The following is a 14,089-nucleotide window of genomic DNA, read 5'->3' as shown; positions in this document are numbered from 1 at the left end:
CATTTTTCTTGCCCTTGATTTATTATCAGCTTTAGTCTAACCCATGGTGATCAATCTTCTAATATGCCAGCACCACTCATTTGTTACAGAATAACATAGTTCTATTCTGTTTAGTCTATAAAACTAGTTATTAAATTAGATTCAGCATCATATTGATTGCATTTACCAACTGAATGGTTCACTCCAAAAGCCCTGCTCCATTTCTTTGCATTACCTGTTTTTTTCCTCAGTTCTAGACTCCAGTATTTTTTTTTCTTGAGACAGGATCTTGATGTGTAGTCCAGACTAGCTATGAACTTTTAATCTTCCAGCCTCAGCTTCCAGAGTGCACTACCCCAATTATTCTTTATGCAGCCCTCTAAACTAGTTAAGAGATTCTGTCATCCTCTGATCACCAAAGAAGGATTATCATTTTGGTCTACTTAGGCCATATTGCCCTATGAGTAGTGACACACTTCATAATTGCCCTGTGACCTTTTGGTAACATTAATGATTCTCCAACTTTTATTAACCTACACAACACAAATTATTATTCATTTTTATTTTTCAGTGAAAACCAGAATTACAGCAGTAACATTCTATTTTTTCTTCAAGCATATAGAAGACAAAAGTACTAATGATTCTCATTTAGCTAGATAACAATTCTACTAGTACTTATACTGGTTAGGAACATAATATCAAGTACATTATTACTAGGTCAAGATATATCAAGTAAGACAACAGTAACATTTTTCTTTTTGAGATTACAAGACACAGCAACAATTTGTAAATCTTCAGACTCTTGAAAGATCACATTATTCAAATTATATTTCTAAGAATAGACCTATATATGAACAGTGACCAGAACAAGCTAATCTGTTAATGGATATTCACAGAAATCTTCATACTGCACAGGACACAAATTTGTTATTTTTGCATGTGTTCTCAATTACAAGCAAAAAGCAGGCCTGTAAACATCAATTTTGCTAGTAGGCTGAAATGGACAGAGAAATTCGTAAGATTTTACTCAAACACAGTGAAATAAGGAGCACACACCATTATCTCCCACATACATAATGGTTATTCCTAGAATAACAGAGAAAACATCCCGACTTGCATTTTTGTTTATAAAAATCTACCAGTGAATTCAAGGAGTTAGGAAAAACTGAAGGAAAATCCTTCTCCAAGCATCCTACTTAAAACCCAGCCCCTGTGAGTCTCCTACCTCTACTGAGAAAGTGCCTCAGGGGCTTCCTTGCTACCCACCTGAAACCCTGCAGAGCATCGTCACTTGAGGCCTTAGGAAGCTCACACCACAGCAGACTCATTTCTGCTTCTTGGCCTTTAGAACTTGTCTTAGAAACCCAGCCAGACCCCACATGTTCCTTTATTCCCCAGAGGAGGCTTGGTATCTTCGAGAATGCAGACTGCAGCCTGCTTACTCATTTGTTAGGACAGACAGGAAGGAAATGCAAAAGCTGACAAGTAAGGGCCAAGAAGGTCAAGCAGTAGGATGGAGCCCTATAGGACAGCAGGACAGTAATAAAATAATACAGAGGACAAGGATGAACCACAAAATGCTGCTGTTGGGCCATTTCTACAGCCCAGTGCCCAAAAAAGAATTGCTATCTTTAGAAGTGCTCACATCCTACTCAGGTCTGTCTTGAATCCATCACTGAGGTCCTTCTTTCTTCCCAGCTTCTCAAACTAATAAAGCTCAAGAAACATCCGGACCTGGGTGGAAGGGATAGGGAAAATGGGTGGAGATGTCAAGGCTAGCCTGAAAGAACACTATCCAAAACTAAACAATTAACCTATCGGTCTCCCTTTGAAACTTTCAGACCTTGCTAAAATAAGTGGGGCCAAGGAATGAGGGCATTAAGAGATCTGGAATCTATTTAAACAGTGCCTTTTTCCTCTCTGGGAACCACCAAAGGGAGAGCAAACTAAAAAAACCAGCTCTGCTCAGTTTTGTTTTCTGTCTCTGAGGTGTAACTGCTTCAACGAGAGAGAGGGAATGAAGGAAAGGAGAGGGGGGAAACAGGAGTGAGGTATATTAAGCCCAGCATTCCAGAAAAACTTCTTCCTCCGTTGACCCCACCTGGCAACTTGGTCATGATCAGAGTAGGTGTGGAAGGGGAAAAAGGGGAATTATCTAAGTTGCCTGAATTAAGGATGATTTGGCTAGGGCTCAGAAAGACTAACTGCTGGAAAGGACCCATTCCAGCTTCGCTTTGGGCACTGTCACAACCTGCCTGACAGCCAAATGATATCATGGAAAATCATAGTGGAGGTGAGGGGAATGCTGCCTGGGAGCTTAAGTTCATAGATTATTCCTGAGCAGGCAGATAATGGTGGCCTGGTAAAACTCAACCAGCAGAGTGCAAATAAGGGTGGACTATATATAGTACAGGACTTCATACTCACCAGTACCTGATCACTATGCTCATTAACCAAAGGTACAAGAAGATCAACATGATAACAAAACACTCCTCATCTGTTACTTCATTCATGCTAGTAGTCACCCACCAGCTGGAACTGGTGGATAGCAAAGGCCCAGGAAAGCAGCTGGGATCCAGTTAGTGGTAACCTAGAATGTCCAGTTTGGGTTGATGGCTGAGTTGGGATTTCAGTTTCATCTTGCAGTGGTGAAACTCTGAGTTTGTGATAGTACATGAATATAGGAGCACAGCCAGCATAAAGTATGAAACCTGGCTAGTTATTTGTGAAGATGTGTCAAGCTTCCTTATGGTAGAGAACCACTTAAAACACTGGGAGAAGACCATCATCACAGACAGGACCCAAGCCATGCAGAGAGACAGTTATGTATCTACAGCATTGTGAGCTTGGAATAGAAGCAGTAGAAGGCCATGCACTTGGAACATGTTAATATGATGCAGAATAGTGTGAAGGCCCAGAGAAAGAAGAGCATAGGCATACAGAAGACAATCTTGTAACTGATTGTTGAAGATTTAGAACTAAAGGACAAAATAATCCAGTACGAAGAGAGAGCAGACAGAAGACTGCATGCTGCTGGCCAAGCATAGGAGTTGATAAGGAAACTTGTACAGGAGCTTTGCACAAGGGCATTGATTAGCCAGACTGGAACCTGAAGGATCTGGGGCTCTCCACAGGCTGCCTTGGTGCACCTCGAATTCCTCTGCGGGGCCCTTCACCCATCAGGTAGTATTGTAGGGGATTGGACCACAGTTCCCCCTTGATAATTTCAGCAATTCTGTCGAATTCTAGGAGGCTGTGATCTGAGAACCAGTTGAAGAAACTGGAAATAGTGTTCCCTTCCCGGTTCCTATGGATATGGGCTTGGGGGTCTTGGCCCCGGTGCCAGCGGATTGGAGTGGAAAGAGACACCACTCGGCCAGAGGATCTGCGCTCATACTCCTTGACCAGCCCCTCGTTTCGGAAGTAGGGGTTGCTCTGAAAGATGAACTTGAATTTGCAGCCTGCTCTAGGGTGTTTAAGCTCCTCCACCTCCAGATTGATCATGTACCTCATCATATCTTCATCTTGGCCACTGATCATAGGTGACAGCTGGGGATGGTTCCGAAAGGCGGTGACCCAGAAACCTGGAATATTTTGGATAATGAAACTCCTGCGCTGCATGTGGAGCCTTCTCATCCGCCCAAATTTGCGCTCGAGCTGGAGAAAGGCCCTGTCAGCCTGGGCGTTTACGTTTGACAGCTCTTGATCGATGGCCTCCAGAGAGTCCATGCAGTTATTGATCTTCGGGGCCCTGGGTCGTGGCTCCTCTTTCCCTCCTGCAGCTACCTTTTTCTCCTTCTGTACCACCTTCTTCTCCTCCATGGCTGCCTCGGCTTCGCCCTCCTTTTCCGCTGCCACTGAGATGGCGCACTTCTTGGTCGTCACTTCCTTGGCCTTGGCCCCAGGCATCATCTGAGACCCCAACCCCTTTGCGCCACAGGCTTCCAGAGCCTTCTGCCCGGCAGGGCTGCGCGGCTCTCCAAGCTGACAGCCATTTTTCTGGCTGTCGTCAGCTACCACCGGGGCGGAGGCTGCCTCCAGGCCCTTGAAGGGAGGAAGAGCATCTTCCCGCTCTGCTCGGGTCGCCGCCAGGTCGCTATTCGTAGCGACTGGGGCTCGGGGCGCCAGGCCATGGTCCGACGAATCCCGGGGTGCGCCTCCCTCCGCAGCGGCCTCCAGACCGCGCTCACCTGCATCCGCCATCGCCTGAGCCGCCTCAGTTTCCTCAAGAAGCCCCTGGCGCTGGTTTAGGTTCAGGTCCCCCGGGGCACGGTCAGGAACAGTGGTTTCAGCTAGGGGGAGCTTGCTGCCCCCAACCAGGCCGCTCATTTTTGGTAAAGGTTAGACTCGTAGGAGCAGAGCGTTCGGTGTCCTCTGCAGCAGCCGAGCTCCGCCGCAGTCAGCCCCTAAGCACCGCCCCTTTTCCTCCAGGGCGGGCGCTACCATGGCAACCGGTGACGTTAGGGCAGCAGCATCTAACCGCCGCGCTAGAACTAGCTGTGCTGGTGATTACGCTTGTCAATCAAGCGTATCTCTTTGTCTTGCTACAAGAGGTTATAAATTTAATCAGTCTGGAAAAGAAATGTGACTTACATAAACGGATGTAGACAAAAATTCAAGCATACAAGAACTTCATTAATGTGGTTTTCTAGGCCTCTGAATTCCGAAGGTAACTAAATTACTGTTTCTTCAAATATTTACTTTTAAAAAGGGGGCAGTTATCTAATAAAGTAGCTCATCGTAAGCCTTCTCATGAATAGGAGAACAAATCACCAACTCGCAGGCCACAGCTCTTTAGGACACAAATTCATGGCTATTACTAAAGAACTGAAATGGGCAGAATTTGATTTTTAGAGAGAAATGAAGAGTTGCTATGATTTTTTTAAAAATTAGGAACATCTGAAAAGAAAACTCTCATCCTAACAAGACATAATAAAGGTTCATTTCAATTTCCTTACAGATTTTTAAGTTTTTATACTTTGGCCAACGTCTCTGAAACATTTGGACAGTATTTCCTCTTCCCTTTTGAGTAGCAAAATGTTTGTCCTTATTAAGAGGCAACCATACATAGCAATACTGCTTCTCCTTGGGTTATAATCTTAATTTCTGCTCCATAATTCCTGTGGGAATGAAGCCAGCAAGTACATGCACAAATTTGCCCTATGATAATTCACTGAAGTACAAAATCAATTATTGCAAGCACCTAATCTATTGTCTCTTTAAAATATTTACTTAAAACATAAGAAAGGTCAGTTATCTACTCAAGTCAGCTCATTTGACAATATCACTACTGTCTATTCACTGGTTGGAGTATAAAAACACTGGTTAAATTCACAAACTACTATAACTCTTTGCAACAGGAACTCTATCTAGAGTACCCCAAAATATGACCACATTCAAATAAGGGCTCAGAAATAATGATTTTGGGGGAAAAGATTTAAAGAAACACAGCATGCATTCTAAGACTTCTAGAGAGGAAAAATAGTGTAGAACTGGTTCAACTAAGAATGAGGTGGTGATGGAAGGACACAGCTTTTCTTTTCTTTTTTTTTTTTTTAACCCCTAGTCACTCTACTGAAGGACAATGACCAGACTGACCTCTTCACTGCCTGTTAACTAATCAGTTAACCTATTAAAAATGTGCAAACAAAATTCTCTCAAAAGACAGTAGTTATTTTCCTCTCTCCTCTTTCCTCATTTTTGCCTTAGTGGTATGAAACCAAGTTATTTGTACATCTTCTTTGTAAACAGTGTGCCATAAATGACTTTGTGACTTTTGAGTTATTCTTTGACATTACTCTGCTTTGTTTCTTTTCCTAAGGAAACTTTGCACTGATTGAATGATTTTAACCTAAGCCAAGATGCAGTGAAGCAGCAAATGCTGTATGAAAGTTACTTCGCAATACAGAAAAAAAAAAGTTTGCTATTAGGAACTTTACAGGAAATCATACATGTGAACTTTTTCTCTTTTGGTGTATAACAATTTTTAAAGATTTATCTCTACTTAAACATCTCTGTCTCCAGCTTTAATTCTTCCTGTCAGCTGAATAATTTTCCACTCCTAACAGCTTGCCCCTTGTTTAAAACTTGGTCCATGTAAGTTGCACTATGCATTGAAAATGGATTAAATTTCATAAACAGGAGCCCGAAAAGCACTAAGAAGTTAACTTGCTGGTGATGGAAAATATATTAGTGACATAGTGCCTTCTTCCATCTGATAGTCCTCTAAATTTCCATAGTTCTTATGACCTTTGCCATCCAGTTTAGTACTTATCTATCCCCTGTTTTTTAACTTCCTGGTGGTTTCATGAAGGTCAGTCTCCTTCCTCATCCCAGCTAGATGAAAATGATTACACAGCAGCTTCTTCTTTGGCATACACTAGAGTATAGGTCAATAACTATCACATAGAATGTTTTAACGAAAACTGATGGTTAAAATGAAATTTTAAGTTTATAGGAAAACTTTAAAAAGGTTTTATCAAAATGAATATGACTCCACTGGTGTTTTGAGTTAGGCAGATATATGCTGTAACTATGAATTACAGAATTTTTGGCACATTAGAATATCAGACATTTTTTTACACCAACAAAGCCTGTTCTGTTGGTTCATTGTGACTGAAACTCACTCCATGGAAAAAGATACAAACATCAGTAATTAATGATTCTATGGAAAAATTCCATAGAAAATGCCATGAAAATCTATATGCAATTTTCATTTGCCAGGAGATAAGAGGCTAATAGAAGCCCAACATAAATTAATACAAATAGGAATAACTTTACTAAAGTATACAGTAAATTTTGGAAAATTTATGGAATATGCACAGTTGCTCTTTTTACTAGCAGTTTACTTTTCAGTGATATAGTTTCTGGTTATATATATTCCTTGTACCTTACATTTATTTAGTGCTTTCCTAAATACCAGATACTTTTATATACTTAAGCATGTTACCTCATTTATTCCTCCTTACCTATGAGGCAAAAAATATTATGACCTCCATCTTACTTTGATTCAGAAGAAACTGAAGCAAAAAGAAACTGATTTATTTACAATTAAATGATAGAACCACACTCGGAACCCAAGTAATCTGACTCAGGAGTCTGTGTACTCATTAATCATACTATTCTACAGATGTACACAACATACACATTGAAAAGGCACTTTCTTGATAGTCATTTCAGGCTGCTATAACAAAACACCATAGACTGGATGACTTAAACAAAAATCTCTCACAGTTCACCAGACTGAGAAATCCAACATCAAGGTACCAGCAGGTTCAATGTCTGGTCTTTTTCTTGTGTCCTCACATAGAAGGGATGAAGGATCTCTCTTGAACCTCTTTCATAATGACATGAATCCCATTGTGGCCCCAACCTGAGACTTCTTTTATAAAGGCATCAATTGCCTCCCAAATGCCCCACCTCCACATATCCTCATATCGAGGATTGAGTGTCAGCATCCTAACGTGGGAGAGGGGGACACATTCAGTCCGCAACATCCCCCCTCTCCTGCTGTCACAAAATTAGTGACAGTTGTTGAGAAATGCCCAGTTACAAAAGAAAGAGGAATTTATGATCCTCTGTTTCAAGGCCTTAAATTAATAGCTTCAATCCATCAGATTTGACATACTTTTTATTTATATTTCCTTTATCTTTCTTGAAACTCAAATTGTATGCCATCATACATAATTTTTTAAAAATCAATCTTAGTTTTAATTTACAGAGAAAAAAAGGAAAGTAATTTTTGAAATATCTAGTTCAGTATGTAAATGCTTTGGCATGTATGCACTTTACTGACATGATGAAGTAATTAAATGATTATATTTATGGAATCATCGGTGTTGGCAGTTATTGATGCAGCCTGATACATGTGTATTGTACCAGCGATATAACCAACAATGTGTGTAATTTTCTTAAATGGTGGGCAACTTTATGATAAAGTTCTGGGGAAAGAGTACAAAATTCCTCAATTCACATGGAACATATCTCTTCAATTCTATGATACGTCTTTTTTCACACTTTACCATCTCTGAAATGACCATCCATAATACATCAGTGGCATCTTACAGTTTCTGTCGGCAGAACAGCAGTCACATGTGTGTGCCTGAGCATGTGTGGACTCGTGTGAGACTTGCTGGCAAGACTGGGTAACTGCTACCTCTGAGCGTTTCAATCTGCAAACTCTTTAAAAGTCATTTTAGGAAAAACTTCTGTTGATATCTTCTAGTAAGATCAAGAAACTACCAGCATCAAAATTAGCAGAACAAGTATTAGTGACTTAGGAAAAAATACCTAAGAGGAGCACTTTTATAAGTGGTGGGACATTTTATTAAGAAATGCCATCACTAAAACTTTTCAAGACCCAGAGCCAATACTGTGTGAGAAAACATGAACACAAAGAATTTTAAGCAAAAAAGTGATTAAGATTATTATTCTGACTGGGAAAATAATGAAACTACTTTTTTCACTTGTAATTTACTTTTTATATATATCCATAAGTGATATATGATAAAAAAAATAAAATGCTAAGGAAGCTTTGTGTCAGTTTAATTGATAATTTTTTCCACAGTATAAATTAACAGTGTATTTTACAATTATTAGCTTTAGAATAGATGAAAAAAAATTTTGGTGGTATTGGGATATGAACTCAGGGCCACTTGCTGGGTAGGTGCTCTACCACTTGAACCATGCCCCCAGCCCTTTTTGCTTTACTTGTTTTTCAGATTTTTTTGGCCCAGACAGGCCTGTTTCTCAATCCTCTTACTTATGTCTCTGGTGTAGATGAAAAAAAAAAAAAAAGACTTTTAAAAGGCAGCATATATTGAGCTAGGAGTGGCCATACATACCTGTAAATCCAAATACTCGAGAAGCAGAAGTAGGAGCATTGAGGTTCTAGGCTGGCCTAGGGCAAAAAGGAAAAACCCTACCTAAAAAATAAAACTAAAAGCTAAAAGAACTAGGGGCTGTAGCTTTAGTAAGAAAGCAAGCCTGAGGCCCTGAGTTAAAAATCTCAGACCACCAAAATAATAATGTAACATATATTAAAACAGAACAATTTTCTTTTTTTTTGGTTTCCATATGTGAAACAGTGCTAGATTCTCCCATCCAAGTACTAAGCAGGCCTGACCCTACTTAGCTTCTGAGATCAGAGGAGATCAGCACATGCAGGGAGGTATGGTCTTAGAAAAGAGTGCTAAGTTCTAGGGTTAAGTAATAATAGTTTTTCATTGACGTGCAGATTTGGCACTAGACAATTGTTTTATGTAAGGAGCTATCCCTATACCAAAAATCCCTAATACCCCTAATGAATGCTGCCCCATTTATTGTAGCAATCAAAATGACTCCAGTAACTAAGGGCTTTCTCTCTCTCTCTCTCTCTCTCTCTCTCTCTCTCTCTCTCACACACACACACACACACACACACATTGAGAATCTGTTTTTAAAATGCTTATAGATAAGATATTCCCATTCCTCATCACTAGAGGGAGAAGTGGCCTTAAAATGATAATTTGATTCTTTGCCTTTGATGTTAAAGTTTAAGCTGTTCTAAAGAAAATATTTATGGCAATTATAAGATCACTGAAAGAATTCTGGCATGCCTTTCAACATAGATTTGGTATACTAATAAAAATGAATCATAATCTTTATTCTAGCTAGTCTATCACTGTTAACAAAATTAAATTTTTCACAACTTTCCCCAATCTTGAAGGAAAACCAGAGACAAGGTCCCTGACCCGAACAACCTCAAACCTATTTGTCTGGCTAAAGATACACATTTTGTTCCTAGTTTGTTTCTCGTTTATTATTGTTGTTTGCAGTCTTGGGGATTGAACCACAGTCTTGCACAAACCAAGGCAAATGCTCTTCCACTGAGCTATATATCGCCTAGTCCAAGACACATAACTTTGGAATCACCCAGTCCAAGACACATACTTCAGAATCTGGCTTCGAGTCCCAGTTCTGCTACTTACTAGCTGATTGGTTTGGGTAATCACTTCATTTCTCAGAATCACAGTGTCCTCATTATACAAAACAAATAAAACAAAACATAACCTGAAATAAAACATAACCTACAGGACTTCTATGAGGATAAAATGAAATACCTGTGAAAAATTTATCACAATGAGTTGTGATAAATAGAATGTGACTTGGTCATTTAAATTATTTTTATGCTAATCTTTACCTACATTAAATAGACATAGTGGTGGCGGTATAGAATCAATGTCAAATTCTGTTATGAAAATGTAACTATGTAGATGTTCAGAAATTTTTTAAAAATCCATGTAGAATAAAGCAATGAGTGAAAATTTTATGGAAGAAAACAGTTGAATTGGATCAAATAGAATATGATTTGTATAATCTGAAAAAGACATTAAACGTTAGGACAGAGTGGTAACACTTGTCTGCTATGTTATATTTCTTCTTTTATCTACAGTTAGACATACTGTATTTCTCAGTTTAAAAAACTTTACTTCTGGAACTAAAGTGCTTACCACATTCTTTGATACAATATCACATTACAGACATTGTAAAATACCTTTAAAACTATGAAATTTATGTTGCTAATACCTAATTTTAAGCAGACTTATTTGCTCTAAAGTCACACTCACAGTGAAGTACAGGGAATATGGACTGCAAACCAAGTTTGTGGCTTTTTTTTCAGTTTTGGTGGGCCTGGAGTTTGAACTCAAAGCCTCTAATTTGCAAAGCAGGTTCTCCACCACTTGAGCCATACTTCTAGTCCACTTTTGCTTTGGTTATTTTGGAGAGAGGGTCTTGTGAACTATTTTCCTGGGCTGGCCTAGAACTGCAATCCTCCTGATCTTAGTTTCCCAAGTAACTAAGATTATTTACAGATGTGAGCCACAGGCACCTAGCCAAACAACCAAGTTTTTGTAACCTCAAGATCTTTGCTTATAATGGATTAACAATTCAGTTCACCAATATTACAACAAGACTAGAACACAGCCACTATTTGCAATAGCATTCCAACTGAACATTTAGGATGTCAATAAATGTGAGAACTAGATATGTAAAAGACACTCTCTGTTCTGATAAGAGTTTATAATTTAGTTTTTCTAAAAGACCTAAATACAAATAAATAGGAGAAATTTCCTGGGGAAATGATTCTGGAAAAACAAGGTATTAAAATATAGATTATACATTACAACTGCTATGTTTTTGAGAATCATAAGGCCATAAATAAGCAGGCCTCTTCTTGCCTCATATACTTAGAGTCCAATGCTTATTTTGTAATTACTTAGAACATTTCCATTATTGCTAATAAAATTGGAAGATTCAGAAAACTGGCTAGAGAGTAAACTCAGAGAAGTTTAGCCATTACATTTGATGGCCGACTACAACAGCACCTAGCCTACCATGCCCCTGTTTTTTAGAATGATCTGAACATAACTCTGAGTCATAATGCTCTAAGTGAAGTTGGAGTTTGGTGAAGAAGATTGAAAATGAAGCATTAAGTGCTCATTATAAGTAGTCATTCTATTGACTAATCTCCAATAAATATGCACTCCTTACATTTCTTAGTGATATTGATTCTTTACATCTCTGTAGCAAAATTCCACAAGAATATGAAAATATATAAACTGCTTAGGTCCATTCTGTTCTTCTGAGAGAACATACAGCCAAGCAATTTAGTCTAGTTGGCAGGAAACATTTATAATCGAATGGGATCTGGAGACCCTCTACTGTCTTTATAAACACATGGCATAAAAGCCATAATTTAGGAATAATTTTCAGCTAAGGTCAAGATACCTATTCTTATATAGACCTTTAGGTATGTTTTATGGCAAAATTAGCTACAAACTGCTGCAAAATGGTACAAGGTGTCTTAGCTTAAGATGAGAAACCCTAATTGAATACAGCCTACATACCTACATCTTGTGTAATACATTTCTATATGTTGAGCTTCTACTTCCTGGTCTATTGAATGAGGATAGTGAAACTATGGAATTACATAATAACAGCATACATCAAACTCCTTATCTAATGACTTAAAAAATTATCAAGACAGCAAGCAGTATGTGCTTGACACAGAACTGGATATTGCTTATTTTTTGTGGTGCTGGAGATTGAACCTAGGGTCTTGGGCGTGCTATGCATTTATTCCATGATTGAGCTGTATCTCCAGGCCTTAATGTCTGAAGTTCAAATTGTGACTCCATGGGATGTTCCTTTGTGATTAATAGCATGGATGTCTTATTTTGGGTTTTCTTTTTAATACTGAAAGTTTAATTCAGGAAACTGAATCAGTTGGAGATGAAGCAGGAGCAGCAAGAGTTTAGGGCAATGGTTCCCACATCACCTAAAGCATGAGTAAACGTTGTTGCTAGGCCTCACATCCACATGTGTTTCAATAGATCAGGAATATGGTCTGAAAATCTGCATTATAATGTGATCCAGATGGTGCTAGTCTGGAGACCACCTCTGTGATCCACTGCTTTAGGGTAATAGACAGGAGATTAGAGCTTAAGAAGTAAGAGTATCCTATGGGCATTTTAATGTTCAGAAATGGAAAGGGAAGCTCAAGCAGACTCTTGGCAGTGCCCTAGGGAAATAATCTTTTGAGCACGTCAATACTTTACTTAGCAAACTTCATACATACTTCTTAGTTTGTAAGTTAAAAGAACCTTTAGAAAGATCAATTTTGGGCTGGAAGTGTGGCTCAAGTGGTGGAATGCTTGCCTAGCAAGCATGAAGTCCTCAGTTCAAATTCTAGTGCCACCAAAAAAAAGGAGTGGCTCAGGTGGTACAACATGAGACCCTGGGTTTAAACACCTGAGTTCTAACAACAGCAACAAAAAAAATCGATTTTGATCTAGAGTTGAAGAATCTTTTTTTTTTTTTTGACAGTACTAAGATTTGAACTCAGGGCCGCACACTCTACCAGTTGAGTCACGTTCCCACTCCTTTTTGCTTTGCTTTATTTATTTTTCAGATAAGGTCTTGAATTGCTTGGCCTGGCCAGCCTGGACTACAATCTTCCTACTTACGCTTCCAGAATATCTGGGATCACAGGTACGCACCACCATGCCAGCTTTTGAGATGAAGTGCAGTCTCGCTTACTATTTGCCCAGACGGGCCTCCAACCATAATCTTCACGTCTTGAGTAGCTGGAAATACAGGTGTGAGTCACTGTGCCCAGCACTGAAGAATAATTTTTAAAAGTTCATATAGTACGTACAGTTCCTTTGGTGTCTTTCACGTAACATGTTTTTAAAACTTATCCATGTTGTTCCTTCTTACTGTTGAATGATGTCCCATTGTATGAACAAACTATACATTGTTAATCCATTCACTTGTTGGTGGACATTTGTTTCTGGTTTATATCTATTATGCATAAAGCTGCTATGAATTTTTTGTGCTGTATACAAATTATACCTTAATAAAGAAATGATAATACCAAAAATCTATTAACATCTTTGAACACTTTAGATGGGCAAAGAGTAATCAATAGGTGCCAAGCCTTATATCACTAAGGCAAATTCCATTCGTCTAGACCAGAAGAGGTAATATATGGAGGCACATGTACTGAGAGCCTCCTATACGCCAGGCCCTTTGGAAAATGGTTGGGATGTTCTAAGGTGGCAAACTTCAAATCGACTCAACTTGACAAAACTGGAAAAGGACTAGATATTCCCTCACTTGAGTTGTTCAGATTATACATGATTCTCAAGCTTGGCTGCACCTTAGGATCTAATTGAATTGGTTTGGGATAGATCTGGATATTTTATTTTTTCAAAGTTTGCAGCTATAATATACAGGTGTGAGAAACATTAAGCTAGGTGCTTGGCTGCACCTTAGGATCTAACTGAATTGGTTTGGGATAGATCTGGGTATTTTATTTTTTCAAAGTTTGCAGCTATAATATACAGGTGTGAGAAACATTAAGCTAGATGACTACTTTTCTGAATGTAAATTAAATGAGAAGTTATCGATTACATGTTATGCCAGGCATTGTACTAGTATTTTCATTCTAACTTCTTTTATTGTAACTATGGTAATACTTGGAATTTTTTAGCAGTATCAAGCACACAGAAAGTTTCAAATGTATGCTGTTGCTATCCTCTGTACAACCTTATAATGCATTCTCCAA

General features: G+C 38.8%; 1 protein-coding gene across 1 annotated transcript; it reads right to left on the bottom strand.

The window, feature by feature from the left end:
* Positions 1–526: 526 nt before the first annotated feature.
* On the bottom strand, positions 527–5,914 carry Tspyl4 (TSPY like 4). The gene is made up of 2 exons (XM_020176021.2): positions 2,407–5,914; positions 527–1,713 (listed from the first exon to the last, which is right to left on the bottom strand). Exon 1 carries the CDS (start codon positions 4,306–4,308, stop codon positions 3,073–3,075), a length of 1,236 nt encoding a protein of 411 aa, XP_020031610.1. The 5' UTR covers positions 4,309–5,914; the 3' UTR covers positions 527–1,713; positions 2,407–3,072.
* Between the last annotated feature and the right edge of the window lie 8,175 nt (positions 5,915–14,089).

This window comes from Castor canadensis, chromosome 1, assembly GCF_047511655.1.
Source record: "Castor canadensis chromosome 1, mCasCan1.hap1v2, whole genome shotgun sequence".
NCBI classification, from domain to species: domain Eukaryota; kingdom Metazoa; phylum Chordata; class Mammalia; order Rodentia; family Castoridae; genus Castor; species Castor canadensis.
This window is presented reverse-complemented; position numbering and strand designations above follow the sequence as displayed.